At 46.0% G+C, this 20,185-nt stretch overlaps 1 protein-coding gene across 4 annotated transcripts in view; it reads right to left on the bottom strand.

The window, feature by feature from the left end:
• Window positions 1-320: 320 nt before the first annotated feature.
• BDNF (brain derived neurotrophic factor) overlaps window positions 321-20,185 on the bottom strand; it is a 50,593-nt gene continuing 30,728 nt past the window's right edge. For all 4 annotated transcript variants that reach the window (XM_041730709.1, XM_041730710.1, XM_041730711.1 and 1 more), the window contains exon 2: window positions 321-1,597. In XM_041730709.1, the coding sequence (XP_041586643.1) occupies window positions 833-1,576 (744 nt within the window). In that variant the 5' untranslated portion in view covers window positions 1,577-1,597 and the 3' untranslated portion in view covers window positions 321-832. The remainder of the gene's footprint in view (window positions 1,598-20,185) is intronic.

Below are 20,185 nucleotides of genomic sequence, written 5' to 3'. Positions count from 1 at the left end.
GTGGGAGGGCACGGGGGAGCCTAGGAGGTGCATCATGGGAAGTGGGCTGGGAACTTTGTTCGGTTGCCTTAATTTTTTATTCATTTTCCAGTCATCTGACTGATACTGCAAACATCTTTACAATATACAAATAAATCTTTTATCAACCAGAATATATATATATTGAAGGAATTCTTTCCCCATCCCTACCCCCTATGGGAACTAAAAAAAAAAACAAAACAAAACAAAACAACAAAACAAACAAAAAAAAAACACAAAACAAACAAAAAATATACCCCCCATCCCCCATTCCCTAAGCCAGTAAAGCGATGACAACAGCACCTTGACATTGTTTTAATTCCAACGCTATCAGAAGTTAAAAGCAGTAAAACAGAGAATAGTACTAACAAGAACGAAGATACTTACTGTCTAAAATGTAAACGGAATGTTTTGGTTCAAATTTTTGTCGGTTTTTTTTTTTTTGTCTGTTTTCTGAAAGAGGACAGTTTATTATCGATTCACAATTAAAGCAGCATGCAATTTATTATTATCATTATTATTATCATTATTATTTTTTTAGACTTTTTACGTTTTCAATTCTTGGCAACGGCAACAAACCACAACATTATCGAGGAATGTAATGCAGACTTTTTAAAGTTGTGCGCAAAATGACTGTTTCCCTTCTGGTCATGGATATGTCCAATAAATAGATTGTAGAACCACTGTACTGTATAAACTTCATTTATACATGCAGTTCATAAAATTATTTTTCTTAACTGAATAATTTACCCTGTTATGTATATATACAAATAGATAATTTTTGTCTCAATATAATCTATACAACATAAAGCCACTATCTTCCCCTCTTAATGGTCAGTGTACACACACAGGAAGTGTCTATCCTTATGAACCGCCAGCCAATTCTCTTTTTGCTATCCATGGTAAGGGCCCGCACGTACGACTGGGTAGTTCGGCACTGGGAGTTCCAATGCCTTTTGTCTATGCCCCTGCAGCCCTCCTTCGTGTAACCCATGGGATTGCACTTGGTCTCGTAGAAGTACTGCTTCAGTTGGCCTTTCGACACAGGGACCTTTTCGAGGACGGTGACCGTCCCGCCCGACATGTCCACTGCAGTCTTTTTGTCTGCCGCTGTCACCCACTCGCTAATGCTGTCGCACACGCTCAGCTCCCCGCGGCGGGCGGGGTCGGAGTGGCGCCGGACCCTCATCGACATGTTTGCAGCATCCAGGTAATTTTTGTATTCCTCAAGCAGAAAGAGAAGAGGAGGCTCCAAAGGCACTTGACTGCTGAGCATCACCCGGGAGGTATACAAGTCCGCGTCCTTATTGTTCTCTTCATTGGGCCGAACCTTCTGGTCCTCGTCCAACAGCTCTTCTATCACGTGTTCAAAAGTGTCGGCCAACGACGTCAGGCCTCTGGAACCCGCCTTGGGCCCACTCACGCTCTCCAGAGTCCCATGGGTCCGCACACCTGGGTAGGCCAAGCTGCCTTGTCCTCGGACGCTCGCTTCTTTCATGGGGGCAGCCTTCATGCAACCGAAGTATGAAATAACCATAGTAAGGAAAAGGATGGTCATCACTCTTCTCACCTGGTGGAACTGTAGGGAAAAAGCAGAAACAGGACACAGAACTCGTTAGGGCTTTCTCTCGCCAGGATGCAGTGCGGCCACGTGGTTACTATTCCAGGCCATTCTGCAGGGTCAAGGGTCTTATGCGCTGGTGACAAACTCCAGCTGCACTAGACACCAGCTAACGCCGGCAGCGCGCTCTACGCGGCTTAATAGGTTTAATATAAACCAGGGACTGTGCAGGGTCTGCCCAAGATGTGGCACTGAAACCTGAGCTTAGATGGCTTCTGAGCGAGCGAAAAAATGGTGGCTTCAAGTTTTCCTCCTTCCTCCCGCTTTAGCAGCTTTGTAAGTTTAATTTTTAATGATCTCTGCTCAGGCTGTCACAGGAAACACAAAATCAGAAATGTTACTAAGCAACAACTGCAAGTGCAATAGTAATTTTCCCCCCAAGTCAGCAACACGGTCCTGCTGCAGGAGCCTGTGACAGACGGGCAGTGGCCCGCGGGGCCTGGGGGGCCTCCGGCTCCGTGGTGCCCGGGCACTGGCGGCACCAGGAGAAAGAAGTCGGGGAGCTGGAAAGGGCCTTTCTTTCCATTGCCTTTTCCCCCGCTCCTGTAGAGATCATCTATCAGAACAAAGCAGAAAGAGAACTCCAGCAAGCTTGGCAGATAAGGAGCCCGAAGGCCTCCGAGGACTCGCTTCCCGGCCCCAAGAAAGTTTACACGAGGGCTTGGGGCTCCCGACTTCGGCTGCCGCGTTCTCCTGCTGCACCTGCGTGGTCACAACCGAAGATGCTTTGCTTATTTCCAAACACACATCATTTTCTGCGCGGGGCTGGGGCCGTGCACACAGCGCGAGTGCTCCGGGGCCAGCCGGCCACGCAGCCCTCCCGCGGGGCCCGCACCCGCACCCGCACCTGCACCCGCTGGCCGCGGCAGGCCGGGCCCGCGGGGACGTGTCCGAGCACCTGTCCTGCACGTTCCCAAGAGGTAGCGAAGGCCTCCTCCCCACCTCCAGGGTCCCCAGGAGCCCCGAGGGCCACCCCATGGGCCAGCTGCTGCACCCCAGCTGTCTGTCTGTCTACAGGCAGGCCTGGCAGAGGCCGGCACGAGGTCAACCAACACGGACATACCTACAGGCCGCCCCTCGGTGACCGTCACCCAGCGAAGGACGTCAGCGCACTTACCTGGAGCACCAGGTCCCTTAGCAAGACACAGAGGCACCCTCAGCCCCCATCCCCCCAACTATTCCTGCTTTCTGGGCCCAGAGAAAGCGATTGCAAGGCACACACGTGCCAGGGTGTCGTCCTGTGCCAGCGAGCAGGACAAAGGACAGGCCTCCTTCCACCCAACGGAAGGCACCAACCTACCTCCACGCAACAGGCCATACTGCTGGTTCCGACAAACGAGGGTTTCCGTTCTCGGCTCTCACAGGAGACCACGAAGAGACAACCCCAAACACCCACAACTTTCCTGGTGGATCCACTCTCACTTTGCACCAACAGCAAGCACGCCCAGGCCCGTCTGGAGTACCCGAGGGTCCCGGGGCAGGAGGGCCCACGGGTTTGAACGAGCCACAGATACCCATGCCGTGAACACCTGAACTTTTTGTGCACGTTCTGGATTCTGCACCATCAAAGAAGCTTTCTGGTCCTGGCAGGTGGTATTGACACCACTGGATGAAAATCCTTCCTCCTGATGTTCCCAGCCCAAATTAAAACAACCCAAGGGCCACCTCAATGTAGGTCGAGGAAAGAATGCACATTTAGAGTACCGTACTCCAGCGGTCTGTACCACCCTGGTAGAGACTGGCTGCGATCAGGTATCTTTTAATACGATTTATTTCATTATATCTAAGATGCTGGCGTTATAAGACACACCATTTTATGTACCACCAGAAATAAAGAATGTAGTCAATTAAGCTATTGCTTCCTTTTTTTTATTTTATCTTATTCATTCATGAGAGATACACACAGACAGAGAAGAGAGAGAGGCAGAGACACAGGCAGAGGGAGAAGCAGGCTCCCTGCCGCGACCCAATGTGGGACTCGATCCCGGGACTCTGGGGTCACGCCCTGGGCCGAGGGCCGATGCTCCACCGCTGAGCCACCCGGGTGCCCCTAAACTATTGTTTTCTTTATCGCTGGGAACTGTTACCGTGTACTTACTGAGGAGCTCTTTGAGACTTATTGGGACACATTTTATCACATATAATTTTTCTGCAGATGTAACAAAAGAAAACTAAGCAAAATAAATTGGTTAAGGCGATGACAGCTGTGATATCCTACCTGTGATTCCTACCTGGCCGACAAGAACAGTAAAATGACATCAACTGTAGGATACATCCCTTTCCAGAGATGTTAAAAATACGATTAAGAAAATGCTCGTCTTAGAATTAATGAAAAAGAGTACGTTTCATAAATATTTACTAAGTGCCCACATGAGCTCCTTAAGATGGCCCGAAGCACTCAGGCATCTTGAGCTGCAGAGCGGGGCAGCTGTCTCATCACCACCGCTACAGTAAGGGGTCTTTGAATGATACCTTTCCTACACTGGGCTTCAAGAAGTTTACTCTGCTTTTCACTGGTCTCAGCTTTTTACTAATAACTTCTTGGTTATCAAAGTATATATACCATTTTCTCAGCTCTTCCATAAGTAAATATTTCAGAAGAACAAAAGGTTCATCCTGAAGCCCCAAGGGGGGCGTCCTTCAAGGCTGGACATCTGCACAGATGAGTAACCAAGGACCTGGTGCTGACGTCCCCCCCCATGGCCAGCCCTGCCCAGACGGACACTGCCCGGATGTTGCCCGCCGACCCGCCCACAGGCCTTGTAATGCATCTAGCACCGAACTCAGTCCTTTTTTGTGGGGGCCACGTTCCTTTCTCATTCTTTTGCCTCTGACAGTGATTTCTGAATGCTTGGGCTGTCCAGGCTGAAGGTGAGATATCTTGGAATCAAGTCTGACCACACGTATTGGGCGTGGTCTTCAAATCCAATCAGTGAAGAAGTCCTGCTCATTTTTCCTTTCAAACATGTTTCTCATCCATCCCACTGCCACCCTTTTGGCTCAGCTGTCACCCCCTTGTTTCGGGATGACGATGCCCCCCGATGTACCTCACATCCTTTCTGCTCCATCCAACTATGATGACCACTGGCTGACTCACCACTCCTAATCTCGTCGTTCTCTTACAAAAACCTGCAATCGGGCAGCCCCAGTGGTGCAGCTATTTAGCGCCGCCTGCAGCCCAGGGCGTGATTCTGGAGACCCAGGATCGAGTCCCACATCAGGCTCCCTGCATGGGGCCTGCTTCTCCCTCTGCCTGTGTCTCTGCCTGCCTCTCTCTCTCTGAATGAATAAATAAATAAATCTTAAAAAAACAAAAAACAAAAACCTGCAATGGCATTTCTGTTCCACTAGATCCTACCCAACCTCTTTTACCAAGCTGGGTATTCACACTCTTCAAAACCTGGCTTTAACCTTACTCACCTCTGCTCTGATCAGACCAGAGTCCCTGGAGCCCCGTACACATTATGGCCTGGAAGTGACTTGTCCCATTCTTTGGGCCAACTCTTTTCTTTCTATCTGACTAAGTCTTGTTTATCCTTCACAGCCCATTCAAGCTTCAGCTCATATGTGCCACCTTCTCTAATCGCCCCGCACACGCTGCCCTCCTTGTCTTCTAAAATTTGCACACTACATCTCACCTCGTACCTGGTTCCCTACTCGCTTGTTAATTGTTAACAGTGTTTGCGAACCATGGCCGGTCTGCAGTTAGATGATAAGCTCTCTGAGGGAATGAATCATGTCTGACCCAACCAATGCTTAACACAGAATAATATCATAGTTCTCAGGGAAAACTTACTAATGGGTTTCTTAAACCATGAAGAAAGACAGTTTTGACCCAATTTTCATGGGAAGTCTTTTCATTTGGAAAGCACCAGTGAGCCCACTGGAATTATCTGGCCACGTACAGGTCATGCTAACCCCAAATTATAGGCTCTAAGGGACCCGATAGATGTCAACGATCAGCCACGAGGAATCTCTTTAGCTTCTCCAAAGGGGAAAGCTTTACTTGAAGAATTTCTAAAAGCAAATGACATGATATCATACAAACTGCCCCTATTTCTGTAGCTCTGTTATTCATAGAAGCCCTTGGAAAAGCAGCCAGTGATAACAATGATCATGGCAAAGCTTGGGCTTTTTAGTCTTGTAACTGCCTCTTTTGCCTTTAACCTCTTCAGTGAGTGATTTTAGACGTTGTAATAGGGAATCCCAAAAGCAAGTAAGAGCTTCCATGACAATTCCTGACATTTTAGCTGCTCAGATGAGTCTTCATTACACCAGAGATAAAGAGGTGATGTGTAATGCTGCTAAGGAGACTTAGTCTACACACCTGTTGATATGCAATCAAACAACTGGTGATAATTTTGCTCCAAGGTTTACAACAATCAACTCCATCATACCTATAAGATGGTATGATGGAAGGAGTTTTTGGGGTTTTTTTGGTTTTTTTTTTTTAGCCTTATTCTCAAAAAATTAAATATAGTACACAGGGCTAAAAAGAAAATCAACAAAATGGAAGGAAAGTTTAGTTTTAAGCATGACTCCGAAGTCTTCAACATTCAACCAGGTGAATATCCAGGACAAGATGCTGTAGCAACGACTTACATTTGTCTAAAAGACTACAGCACACTCACAAGTATGATCTAACTTGATTGTGACAAGGAGGTAAGACAGGGTATTATTATCCGCATTATACAGATGAGACAATTATGGTTCAGAGAGGTTAACAGGTTACCTCTTTGTCCAAGTTTTCACCATCAGGACCCGCTGCCGGGTTTAGAATATGTAACCGCAGGGAGAAGAGAGGCTCTGCTACAAAGAGTGGTCAGAGGAGGAGCTTTTAAGATGTGGCCACGGTTCTCTGCAGGTGTGTGTACCCTGGAGCCCAACTTTCTAAAGGCAGCACCTCTGAGATACTACTTTGTAGTATTGGATTAATTGTGACCTAGAAGTCCCTTCCACTTTAAGGCTTGATTATTTCAGGGGATGGAATTTCAGACAACATGGTCTTCCTCTAAAGGAAAGCTCTGCAAAAAATTTAGGCATGCTAGATAGAACAACACCTCCATGGCCAAAGCTAGGAAGGGAAAGCAAAAGCAACAGGGGTAATTCAGGCACACAGAAGAAAAAAACACATCCTTAGAGTTTTGTCTATGAGCATGCTATCAAAGCACGCAGTTTAAAGATATGGCTGCTCAGCGTAGTCCTATAAGCAGCAAGGATAATGGTACTGTTGATGAAATCATCAATTAATAGTTAATTCCTGACTTATATGACGCAAACCTATTCAAAGACCACCTTAATGCAATCTTGCAGATCAATGTAAAATGCAAAATCTTTAATTTGTATCCAGTTTCACTACATGCATAGATTAGCCTTTGCCTGTTCAATCATCGTACAAGGAATCTAATTCCAAATGTTACAGTGTAGGAGGGAAGTAGGACATATATTTAAGTAACTAAAACAGAAAGGTAGACACGATCCAGGAAAAGTAAAAAGAAAAAATTCTATAAAGAGAAAGAGGTTACTTCCAGTTAGAGAATGAAGAATGCTTTGTGAAGAGGAAGGCAAAGGATGGGGATGATTTAGACGTGTCCAGAAAGGACGCTGACGGATGGATGGCGGCTTGGTTAGAGTCATGGAGTACATTTCCCCAGAGAAGAGCTTTGGAAGAGAATGGCGAGAAATAACAGAGAGTGACTGTCAGATTCTGGAAGGCTCTCAGGGTGATGCTAAGGAGTCTGGATCTTGCCTTACAGGCATGGGAGAGCCAGTGAGAGTTTCTGAGCAGGAAAATGCTTCCAGAGAGCCAGTTTATCACCAGGTGTAGGGGGACCTTGAGTAACAGAGTGGGACAGACCAGTTAACTGGCTGGTTTTCTTCTCAGTAAACTTTAAAAATAAATAGCGAGGGGCACCTGAGTGGCTCAGTCGACTCTTGATTTTGGCTCAGGTCATGATCTCTGGGTGGTGAGGTTGAGCCCTATGTCCAGCTCTGTGCTAGGCATGGAGCCTGCTTAAGATTCTCTCTCTCTCTTCCCCAGCCCTGTGTGCACATGCGCTTGAAAGAAAGAAAGAAAGAAAGAAAGAAAGAAAGAAAGAAAGAAAGAGAAAGAATTAGTGAACAGTTACTTCAGTGTGAGATTGGGGTTCTGGGCTTGGGTATATCTTTTAACTTATTTCTATCTTCTATTTCTCTACTGTTAGGCTGAAGTGAGTTGCAAAAGCAGAAGGGGTTGGAGAGAAGTGTGCAGGGATGAGTGGTACCCACGGGCCAGGTCTGGGTTGGCTGAAAGAACACCATGGAGCGAGGCAGAGGGAAGACGGGAATCGAAACTCTCATTCCAATTATAATTACACTGAACTTGGATTCCACTGCTCAGCACTTTTAATTCAAAGATCTCTAAACACTTTGCAAATATTAACTAATTAAGACTCATAGGACCCCAGAGGTGCAGGTAACTATAATTATCCCCCTTCTGTACAGGAGGAAAGAGGACCAGAGTTTTTAATCAACTCATCCACTCGCTGTGGTTCCCCTGATAGAACAAGGTCAGAACCTGAGATTCCAAAGGAAAACTAGGCCTTCAACTACAGAGACCAGTTTCTTTCATCCCTCTGCATTATTTTCCCATTAGGTATATACTGCTTGGCTGAGAAGAATAAAAACGACAACAACAACTCAAAAACAGAAAACTTCATATTCCTCAAAGAAAATACTTGGCAGTTGGCATCCATAAATAAGACGGCGGTGGGGGCCTAATGATCATGATAGATGCTCACCTACTTGCCTCAATGACCAACCAATTGAAACTAATAAATATTTTAGGAAATGAAATCTGGTAATGCAGATGTTCCAAAGCTATGGAGGAAGTGCCTTTAAAAATGAAATTTTTAACCATAATGTATTTTACGTTCATGTGCAACCAATTATGCTTTCTACACAACACAGTCCCTCATACCAGAGTACGCTCTGATCCCCTAGTATGCCCCACGGAGTTGTGACATTTGCAGACACAGAGTGTATTACTCAGAGTGCCAGAGAAACTGCTGGTTCTTACAGACCCAGAATAATACAGACACATAATTATCATGTAAAAAAGTATAGTCCCTTGAGTTACTAATTTGATAGATAAATTTACATACCTCTTTTGATAGCAAGCATATAGCTCTGATCCTCTATTAACACCTTTTATTCCACACTCCATCCTTGAAAAAAGGAAAAATCTTTCTACTGGCCAGAGACCTAAGTCACCCAGGAGTAAAGCAGGACCATAGTCTCCAGTAGGATGGGGATGGGTCTTCTCTTTGAATTACAATTTGTACAGTACCTTGTATAAAGTAGGTTCCCACACAGGCTAAATGACTCTCTCCCCTTCGCGCTGGTAATATTTGTGTAGTATTTAGGGAGGTGAAATCAAAGTAAGAATGGTAAGTCTTAAAGTGAGACAGAACAAGTTTTGGAATAAGGGATAGGAAATGCCTGGCACAAGGACCAGGTCCGGTCAGAGGTCACCCAACCTGCCACTCCAATCCTAGGCACAGCTGTCACCATCCAAAGGTCCCTAAGTTCCTCCAACACTACTGCCCCAAGAAACCTACTCTTCTACTGTAACCAAGGGAGAACCCCTGAAAGCCAGAGCCACCCACAGCTGGCAGCTCATCTAAGCCCTGCCCCTGACCTTCACCTCCTCTTCAGAGAGCAATCCCACCCATCAATGCACGTCTCTGTAATAGAGTTTCCAGCACACACAGGTCACTGGCCTATCAAACGAATAGATGGATTCAAAATTTTGCTTTTTAAAATATATTTTAACTCCTATTAAAAATATTCTATTTATTTATTTATTTTGAGAGAGCAAGTGTGCAGGCTCACGTGGGCAGGGGGAGGGTCAAAGGGGTAGGGAGAAGCTAGAGAATGCCAAGCAGACTCATGCTGAGTGTGGAGCCCGATGCTGGGCTCGATCTCACGACCCTGAGATCATGACCTGAGCTAGACTTACCTGGCTGAGCTAGCCAGGTGCCTCTTAAACTGCTGGTTTTTAGATCACAAGAACAAAATGGCAGTTAACACTCAATTAATAAAAAGCCTGACCTTTTTAATTAGGATTCCGTTATCTTTATTATAAACAAATCTCACCTGAAATTCTAAAGTTCAGATTTAACAGTATTCTATTACTATTTTTCTTGACTTTTTAAGTCTATCCTAAGTTATAGTTAATTAACATACAGCGTTATGTTAATTTCAACTGTAAAACATAGTGATTCAACAATTCCATACATCACCCGGTGCTCATCACAAGGGCACACCTTAACCCTTTCACCTGTTTAACCCATCCCCCATACCTCTTCCATCTGGTAACCATCAGTTTGTTCTCTGTAATGAAGAGTCTGTTTCTTGATTTGTCTCTCTCTCTCTTTTTTCCCCCTTTGCTCATTTCTTTTGTTTCTAAAATTCCCTATATTAATGAAATCATATGGTATTTGTCACTCTTTGAACAATGTTCTAATTATTAAATTGCAAAAAAACAATGCATTATCAAATTCCCATACATGGCAGACAGAAATCTTGATTTTCCATATGATCAAGGTTCCTTTCAGTTTCAATGGCCCAGTTTGTAAGGAAGGACCTGGAAAAATTAAATGAAACCTTGCTTCTCAAAGTGAGATCCATGGGCCAGAAGCAATAGCATTGCCTAGGAGCTTTTAAGATATGAAGAACCTCAACTTCCTTTCCTCCATCCCTATCCACTAAAACAATCTGTACTTCCACAAGATTCACATATACTTCAAGGTGATTTGTATCCTTATTAAGGTTGAGGAAACGCTGGATTGTAAATGACAGAGAGAAGGAAAGTTACTTAAGATAAGGAAATGAAAGGGTTAATTGAGTTCAACTTAAGTATCTGGTACATTCTGCGCTTACCTGCCGTCTTTCCTCATTGATTCAACTCATTTTATTGGGACACTTATTATGTAGGAAAATATTTTTCCTTTTGTAATGATACTAAATAAGTCTGTGTTCCCTTTAGGTCTGTTGTCTTTTCCACTATTGTGTTTACACAATAGGATGCCTACAAACGTGATGGACTGAATGAGAATTTATATTGTATTACTGACCTGAATCTGGACTTCCACTCAATCACTAATTTCTATTTCCATGCTACAAAGCAAGTACAAGCATAATTGGCCTCCCGGATCACTTCCAAAGCCTAACATCATTCCCTCGATCAGAATCAGACTGGAAATGACACCGACGGCATTAGCAGGTGATAGATTTCCACACACATGAATATTCTTTTCAGCCAGATGTCTCTGGTGGTGAAACAGAGACAGAGGCAGGGAAAACTGACTCACTCACCACATGAAGATTTGTTTCTAAGCCTCTCTTACAACTAACCGATTAGCTAACTCCTACCACCTAACTCCTAAATAAAATTCGTAAAAAAGCAGCAGTGGCAACAACAACAAAACCCTGAAACAGATCAAGCATCTGAATCCCCTAACCAGCCCCAATTCATCTTTATGTCAGTAGGGTACACAGCAGGCAACCCGATTTCTAAGTCGGGTTCTGACAACTGATATCATCTCCTTTAAGACTGGAGGAGGTTAAAAAAAAAAAAAAAAAAAAAGACTGGAGGAGGTTAAAGGCGGGGAGGGGAAGTCAGCTTTCTAAAGAAAAGCCTAAAAATGTTTGAGTCACTGGGATATCATCTGGGAGCTGATGGGGGTAGTTTCATCAACAGAACTGGAGATTGTTTCACTGTTTAGGTTTTTTTTTTTTTTTTTTCCAAAGGATTGCAAAGACAGCTAGTTCCCAAACACCCGAGTCACCGAGTCACCAGTACATATACAGATGAGTCACTCGGGAACTCTGATAGTGTTGCTGTTACATCACCTGCAAAGGGTGGGGCTGAAAGGACACGGAACCCCCTTTCCCATTCCCAGGCGCAGTCCTAAGTACTACTGGTTTCCATCTCGAGCCGCACACAGTACAGATGTGAGCATAGCTAAGGGACTGCCCCCTCCAGATGACAAACACGGTGCACCTACTACCAGGTGGTGCTGTGAACCCACAGCAGAGCACGGCCTTCCCAGCTCCGGGATCCAGGAATAAGCATGCTCTGTACTTCACGAAAGTGCAGGAGGGGGGGTGTGACTGCATGCTTTGTCCCCAAGGGAGAACATACAGACACCCTTTCAAGCCAGAGGATAAGAGGAATCCCCCTTTAAAAAAAGTTTGCCACAAGGCCGACATGGAGAACAAACAAGCCAGAACAATTACAATTACAGACAAAGACCAAAAACAAGCAGAGACGACTGCGGTCTCTCTGCTCAGAATTGGAAACTTGCAGTCGACAGGTGGCTGGAAAGGTGTTGCCGGACCCCCTCCGAGTTCCTGCGAGCAGGTGCTACGGCAATTCTGGCAGCTGTGAGCCCACGCCCAGCAGACACGTCCCCACACTAACACAGGCTTAGTGGGCCCGGAGCTGTTGGTGAAGGCCTGGCGGTCCCAGCGTTTCCACGGATGGAGCTCCTGAAATCCTCCACAGCCAGTGATTTCCCTCCCGCGGCTAGCCAGTCACTGAGCGCATTCCATCACAGACTACCCGCTCACGAGAGCCATCGCAATCCAAACGGGAAGCCTTCGGGGGCACTGCTGCCAAGGGGTCGAATGAGCCTGGGACACATGACTCCCACCTGGTGAAGAGACCTCCCTCTAGACCAGACCCTATCCTCTGAACTGCATCGGAGAACACGGGTTTCTACAAAGCAAGGGGTGAAACACAGGTCGGGGAAGAAGCCGGACAGATGGGGTGCCCCTGGAATGAGAGGGGCAGTCCCTTTAAAGCCCCACCAGGCAATCCTAAGGGAAAGACGTCCCGCAAGGGGACGTCGGTAGCTCCCTATTGCTCACCTTCACGAGACCATTTTCAGGGATCAGTGTGTTAAACTCTGCACGCCGCAGCCCTCCCTCTGGGATGCACAGTCACGCCGTGAGGATGCGTGTGGGCAGCTGCCAAGACGTGTGTGGACGTGCAGCCCTTTCTGCAGAAACTCAACGTTCCAGGCCTTAACTAGGATTAACCTCCTGCGCACGTGGGGAAAACTGGTGCCTCTGCTGCACACATCCATTTGTCCTTCAGGCTATTTTTGCATCTAACTCTACAATTTTTTTTTTAAAGATTTTATTTATTTATTCATGAGAGACAGAGAGAGAGAGAGAGGGAGAGAGAGAGAGAGAGAGAGAGAGAGAGGCAGAGACACAGGCAGAGGGAGAAGCAGGCTCCATGCAGGGAGCCCGACGTGGGACTCGATCCCAGGTCTCCAGGATCACGCCCTGGGCTGAGGGCGGCGCTAAACCGCTGAGCCACCCAGGGACCCCCTACAATTTCTTTTAATCACTTAAAAGAGCACAGGGACGTGCCCGTTCTTTGCAGCCTTATGCAGGAGCAAACACCATGCAGTTGGTTCCCCTGCCCACTGCCCTCCCGCATCCCCAGCTCTTCTCAGTGTCCCCGCTCACGTGAACAGCTCACGCCGGCCAGTTTCTGGGCCCTGTGCATAATGAGCCATGTGGACCCTGTTCCAGAAACTGGCCATGTTCCAGAGCTACTATAAAATACAAGGAAAATATTAACATCTCGGATGACAAAAGATCCATATGGCTGGTCAGAAAATATCCACATCGCTTAAGCCAATAGACTGTACCTTTATGGAAACACTCGATTCTGTTTCATGAGCATCGGGACTGTGAGAACATCTGTTTGTCTCCCTCCCTTTTCACTAAACATTGATTCCCACAGAATACATGCAAACTCAAACACCAACATATTTAATCTAAGCAACAGGATGAGGGATGTGTTTTTTATCTACATAGTGTCTGTAAGCAAACAGCACTGGTGGTAGTGGCGGGTGAGGGGTGTGTGTAGATTTTGGGAGAAGTTGTGGGCAGCTGGATAAATAGGTAATATCAAACCTCTCAGTATTAAAAATGATTAAAGATAACAGCTAACATTTATGAGCTGCAAGGTGGATACCCCAGTTATCCACAGCTCACAGCAAAGAAAGCTGATGCTCGGGATGCCTGGGTGGCTCAGTGGTTGAGCGTCTGCCTTCAGCTCAGGCCATGATCCCAGGGTCCCGGGATCAAGTCCCACATCAGGCTCCCCACAGGGAGCCTGCTTCTCCCTCTGCCTGTGTCTCTCAGGAATAAATAAAATCTTAAAAAAAAAGAAGAAAAGAAAACTGAGGCTCAGAGAGGTTCAATAAATTACTTAAAGACACACGGTAGAAATGGAATTTGAACCAGAGCTGGCTTGCATGCTTCTTTCCACTGGGGTCAGATGTGGATGGGATCTTATATTTTGAGGGAGGTCTACTTGGCAGAGACACCTTCAAACCCTATGCATCAATTTCATATTTACTTAAGCAAAGCCCTCTATGATCATTCCTGATAAGCAGTTTATTGACACACTAATTCCACAAAAGTTGACTCTAACCCGAATATTCCTGTTTTACTATCTCTTCCCCATATTGAATCGTCAAGGTCTCAGCCCTACATGCCTACTTAATAGGGCATAGTGTCAACACAATGCACGGAGGTAATTTGTTTGAAAGGTCAGAACATTTTCCCATGAGAAGATCTCATTGGGCCAGGAACAGAACCACGTGCTTTTTAGGTCACTAACCATAACTGGCAAATAGCCCCAACTCCACCTGAGTAAGAATGATTTCAATCAAGACCCAAGTGCCAATGTGCCTAAGGAAACAACAACAACAACATAAAATCTTTCCTTTTAGTACCCCAACCTAATCCCCTCCAAGTCGAGACGCCTGGTTCCCTAGGCCACCCCACTTGTGACTCACGTCATGCTCCCATTCTTCAAGAACAGAGCTGAGGGGCTGAGACGGAAGTGAAACAAAAAGTATGGCAGGACAACCTCAAATATATTAAGGAGTAGTTCATGCAACTAGTTATGACCACAAAGACAGGGGAACAGATGATCCAACACGGATGGAGCAGAGGACCCTCCGAGTGCGCCCACAAGAGAAATCAAGCCCAAAGAGCCAAAGGAACAAGGGTTGTGAAGACCTTACATGGGTTCCCTGCCTCCAAACGGGTGCCCAGAGGCCCGTGGGCTGAACAGCAAAGGCCAAGTGGACCCCCCAGCCACACTGAGTCGACACAACACATACACCGAAGAAGACGTCCTGAATGTGTGTGGCAGGTTGGATGCATCATGGCACAAAAACCAGAATGCCACACTTCTACCACCCCCACCCCCCGTCAGCCTGTGGATGACAGCAGACTTCTAGAGAGGCAGCTGCAAAGAGCCAGAGAATAGAACTGGAAATGCCTGTTGTGAAAGCCCTCACAGGTATTAACAAAAGAAAATGCGTTTTTATCAGCGGTGTGTCAGCTAAGCTTCTGGAGGGCCACCCTAAGCCTTGTGTGGGCCATCAGTCATCGCTGCAACTCCCCAGGTCAGCCAGGCCGCACCCAGGACGAGGAGTGGCTTTCCCTTCTAAAGAGGCCCCATCAAAAATTCTATGAGAAAGAACCATTCCGCCACTTTTCTAGGTAGTCAAACTAAAGGGATTTTTTTTTTTCCCTAATTAAAGCACATGGTCTGTAGAGAAAAATAAGACTAAGAATCAATCTTTTCAATGAGATTGGTAGAGTCATGTGAACGTGACCGGAAATGTATGCTTTTCAAAATGTGGAGATATTATCTGGGCTCTAAACCCCATGTTTTTCCACGATCCCCTATTCGTATGCTGCAGGGAACTGGCTGGCAACTTTACGGGAGAAGTGCGGCAATACCGCATCACAGTTCGATGTTTACACTGTACGCCATCAGTTTTAATTTATCTTATAAAGTACTGATTATTCAATCACACATCTTCAGGAAAGCGCAAAATCATTCCTGAAAAGCGCATCCCCTGGGGTGTGAAGGTTCTAAAGCCCAGCAAGGCTTCATCTGTGATTTGGGATGGATCCCCCGATTTCAGGACCTAGAAACAAGGTTAACTTGCTACATCCCAGTAGTGACTAAAATCAAGAAGTCTGTTGGGTGCCATCTCAATTTCTGGGAAATTTCCTAGAAGAAACTGGGCAATGAAGACCTGAGTTCTGGGCATGCCTTTCCCACTTGTTATTAAGTTGATCCTATGAACTGGCTGATAATTGGCCATTTTTTAACCAACAAATTGGGCAAATTCATGGGTGAGCCAATCGGAGGAACCCTGCTGCCTCAGCTCTGTGATGGGAGGATAAGAAATCTCACCTTCCCTGACTCACAGCCTCATGCCAATGGTCATCAACACATGGGAAAGGGCTTTGTAAACCGTAAAGGGCAACTGTGCAAACAAATGTTGTTAGACATACCACCAGCCTGAGGGGTGACCAAAGCCAAACACAGGAGGAGCACAAGACCAAAAGTCTCGAATACTGAGATGGTTGGGGCGGTGGTGGAGAAGAGGAAATCTCCAAAATAATCTCAAAATGAAAACAGAAAACAAGAGCGGGCTGACGAAAAACAGACGTGAAGAGGAAGACGTGTGGTTAAATGACTCCATGTGTGTTCATCTACAAATGAATATACTGCAAATTCCATAAGCCTAACAGGGAAATTAGGGAGATATGACATATTCAGGAGCAAACTTTAAGGACACGGACTTTAAAACACAAATGCAAGATAGATGTCAAATGAATGATCCAAGATGCTGGCCCTATCCCTTGTGATCAGTATAGGTGTCGGCAACAGGTGCCTGTCACACACAGGTAGGCCTCCAATCTTCCTCTGAAATTAGATGCAAACTTCAAACACTCTGAAAATACTCCCTAAGGGAACTTTTACCCCAAATTTAGAGACTGAATGAAAAACCATGCTTTAGGGATCCCTGGGTGGTGCAGCGGTTTGGCGCCTGCCTTTGGCCCAGGGCGCGATCCTGGAGACCCGGGATCGAATCCCACGTCGGGCTCCCGGTGCATGGAGCCTGCTTCTCCCTCTGCCTGTGTCTCTGCCTCTCTCTCTCTCTCTGTGTGACTATCATAAATAAATAAAAATAAAAATAAAAGATTAAAAAAAAAAAGAAAAAGAAAAACCATGCTTTAAAAAAGAAAGAAAAAAAAAAGATAAAAAAAACTCCCCTAAAACCAAAAAACACATCTTCTCATCTTCATATGTATTGTCATCTGGAAAGCAGATTTCCCATTAAATGGATGGTCAAGGCCACACCACGATGTTAAATTAATTATGAAAATCCAAGGCTGGCATTCCACAGCCACCTGAGGTACATTTGTAGAGGCAGGAAATAACCACAGGAAGTTCACTGGAGGTGCTCTACTCTAGGGGCTCTACTGGCCCCTAGACACCTGGGGAGAAACCAGAAGGCTCAGAAAAAGTAAGAAAAGAACACCTTTCTATTTTGGTTAAAGAAGGCCCTGTGCAAGGTGCCTGGTTCCAGCTGAGTCTCAAGTAGTCTACATGGTGCCGTGCATTCCCGGATCACCTCTTAATGAAATGAATCTTGACTCTAGGCCATTCTGAGAAGTACCAATGCCTCTTTGGGCCAAATGCAATGTCCTCACCTCCAGCTTCATGTTTCACAGCAGACCGTGTTCCCTTACAGAAATTTCCCTAGGAGGTTTACTAACCTATAGTGTTTCAAGTTGGACTCTCTTCTTGCCTAAGAGCCATAAGCGATCTCTTATTAAGGACACATTACATACATGTTAGTTAATGATTCGTTTATTTATTCAGCAAAGGTTATTAAAAACTTACTGAGTTCAGATGTATGTTGCTTAAGAGAGGTCATTTTCAAGGCTGCTTTATGTAAAGTGGGAATAATCAATTCGACAAACTTTTTTTTTTAAAGTAAGCTCTGCGCCCAACATAGAGCTTGAACACACGACCCCAAGATCAAGTGTCAAATACTCTACTCACTGGGCCAGCCAGGTGCCCCTTGACTGGGTAAACTCAATAAAGTCTTCAAGAGACTAAGCCCTGAGTTTAAACTGTCACTGACTTTTAAGAATAACGAGAGAATCTGAGACCTACGGAGGTGGGAACACTTCCCAGCTGTCAGTAGCTTTCAAGGACGTGTTTCCGTGTCACCCCAAATGGTCAGTTTCACACAGTTTATCAATTAGAGGTTCACAAGATCAAAAAACAGTTCTTTAAAGATGTTTATGGGAACACAGGGCCAATGAGGTAACACCTCCACGGTGGACATCGGGGTCGGGGATTCAGACTCGTGTCCCACCAGCAGAGCTCCGGTCGTATTGCTCAAGTGGAAGGTCATAACCAGCTGTGTTTCTGCCATCTCTCTCGTGAAGAAGCTCAGCGGCAGACCACCATTATTCCATGAGGAAAAAAAATCCCACAAGTATTTTTAAAGCTCCATTTCCACCTCTTCTCCTTTCAGGGACACAAAGGTCATCATCCATCCTTCTGTGGCTAGGTTATCCTCGAAAGCCTTTCATTGGGGTCGAGGCGTCAAACTTACGGCTTAAGAGGACTGTGACTTAGGCTTCTCCTAACATGCCAGGGATGCCCCGATGAGTGAGGCAGGGTCCCTGCCTCTGGGGACTTCGCTGTTAGAGAGGAGGGATGGGGAACTGGTTGGACACAGAACAAACCAACAAATACAGTTGACCAGAGAACACGCTGTCGTGGACACGTGTCCAAGGGCAGCTCCAAAAGAGGGAGGGAGAGGGAGGAGGGGTGACAGAGAAGGAGGCTGTTGACTTAGGTTTATGTTCAGTATAAATCATATTCTGTAGAGCAGAAGACGACTTTATCTGATGTGTTTAACCTCTTAGCACCTAGAAGCCATAAAGAAGTGCCCATGGAGAGTTCAATGTTGGCGAGCTCCTGGGACATGGAAGCTGGAAATCAAGACTCGTTTGTGGGCACTTCCATTCACGGGCTTGCCTAGCTGAACATGACAACGCTGGTCTTTCCCACACGTGAAGGAAATGCTGATTTATTTAGCAAGTACCTCTGGCACCACCTACTATGTATATGCCCACCTGTCAGCTACGTGCTATGGGAACTAAGACAACACGAGACACATAGGTTTTGCTTTCAAAGGCTTACAATTTTAATTGTAGAATTAAGACTAAAATGGACAATGTTGCTGAACCACTGTATTACGCCTGTAACTGTAGGTAACACCGTTATGTTAACTAACTGGAATTAAAATAAATACGTAGAAAGACTGAAATACATGGGGAGACAAAAGCTAACTGGTAACCCAGCTGTTTGGGGAGAAGGACCCTAACTCATTCAACTTTGAAAAAAAATTACTGTTTATTCAACTTCTTACTTATTAGTACGTGTATAGGGTAAGCATACCGCCTCGCTTCAGGATTCTGAATTGAGAACAGAACAGAAGCAATTTGCCAAGAGGGAATAAAAAAATGCAGAGTCAGCCTCATGTTAGCAAAGCTGGGTGGAGACACGGTGGGCACAGGTCTTGGCAGGGCCCGAAGAAGCCTGCCCTGCACTTACTGCTTACTGCATAATGGCTGGACCGGCAAGAACCTACACATTTGGATGTGGTGGTCCCACAGAGCAGGAGAGCGGTGGGCTCGATTTCAGCACAGAAGGTCCATTGCTTTGATGTACATAGTGTATACACTCCAGGAGAGGAGAGATTCAGGAAGGGCCCCCCGACCAGATTATTCACCACTTCTCACAGAAAGGAGCAAGTAACGGGGATGAGAGCGGACCCAGCATGCTTCTCTGATCCGACCCTTCTCTTGTGTGCATTTTACACATTGACAAGGGCAAGTGCCCTTGTAGAAGCACAGGATGGGAGGTGGGGGGGTAGTATTTCCCTCAACATTACTCAAGGCATGGACTTGCCCAAGATCGCAGCTCTAGTGAGGGGCAGACCTGGAATCCAGCTCCATCACTCCAGCTGGGTCTTCAGGAATGAGCAGGATTTAGATGGATGGGCGGGGGAAGAAAGTCGTTAGTAAACAAACTAGACTCCAAAGAGTACAGCAACTGAGTCTTGGTCTCGTCAACTTTGGTACCAAGTGAAGCAAATGTAGGCAGGAGGCGGGTTAATAAAGTTTTTAATTGTCTTGATAATCAGTCACAAATGGTGCTACGTCGGCCTGGAAAGTGCCAACAGCAACAACAGTGACTGAAGGACTCATGAAGCCCTCCCTACGCCAAGCACCACCGCGAGCACTTTACGCGTATTAACGCACTGAATCCTTACCACCACCCCACGGAGAGGCTGAGGCACAGTGTACGCGACAGTCACGCGGTCACACCTGTAGGAAGTGGTGGGCCTGGACTCCAACTTGATCACTGAGCTGGGGAAGAGTGTCCCAGCGCGTCTGCTCTCAACGAAGTCTCAGGGGACACATCTCTGGAGTCAGAGACGGTCTTCAACAGACCTCCCACCTCAAAGCCTCTGAACTCCTGATTATTTACAAGGCCACAAATCCCTTCTAACCATGCGCTAATCCACGTATTTGAGCAATGAAGTAAATGATAAGTCTCTCTAAAGACAGGATATTCAA

The sequence above is a fragment of the Vulpes lagopus genome, chromosome 15, assembly GCF_018345385.1.
Source record: "Vulpes lagopus strain Blue_001 chromosome 15, ASM1834538v1, whole genome shotgun sequence".
Taxonomy (NCBI): domain Eukaryota; kingdom Metazoa; phylum Chordata; class Mammalia; order Carnivora; family Canidae; genus Vulpes; species Vulpes lagopus.
The sequence above is the reverse complement of the archived record's forward strand: the minus strand, read 5'-3'. Positions and strand labels throughout refer to the sequence as shown.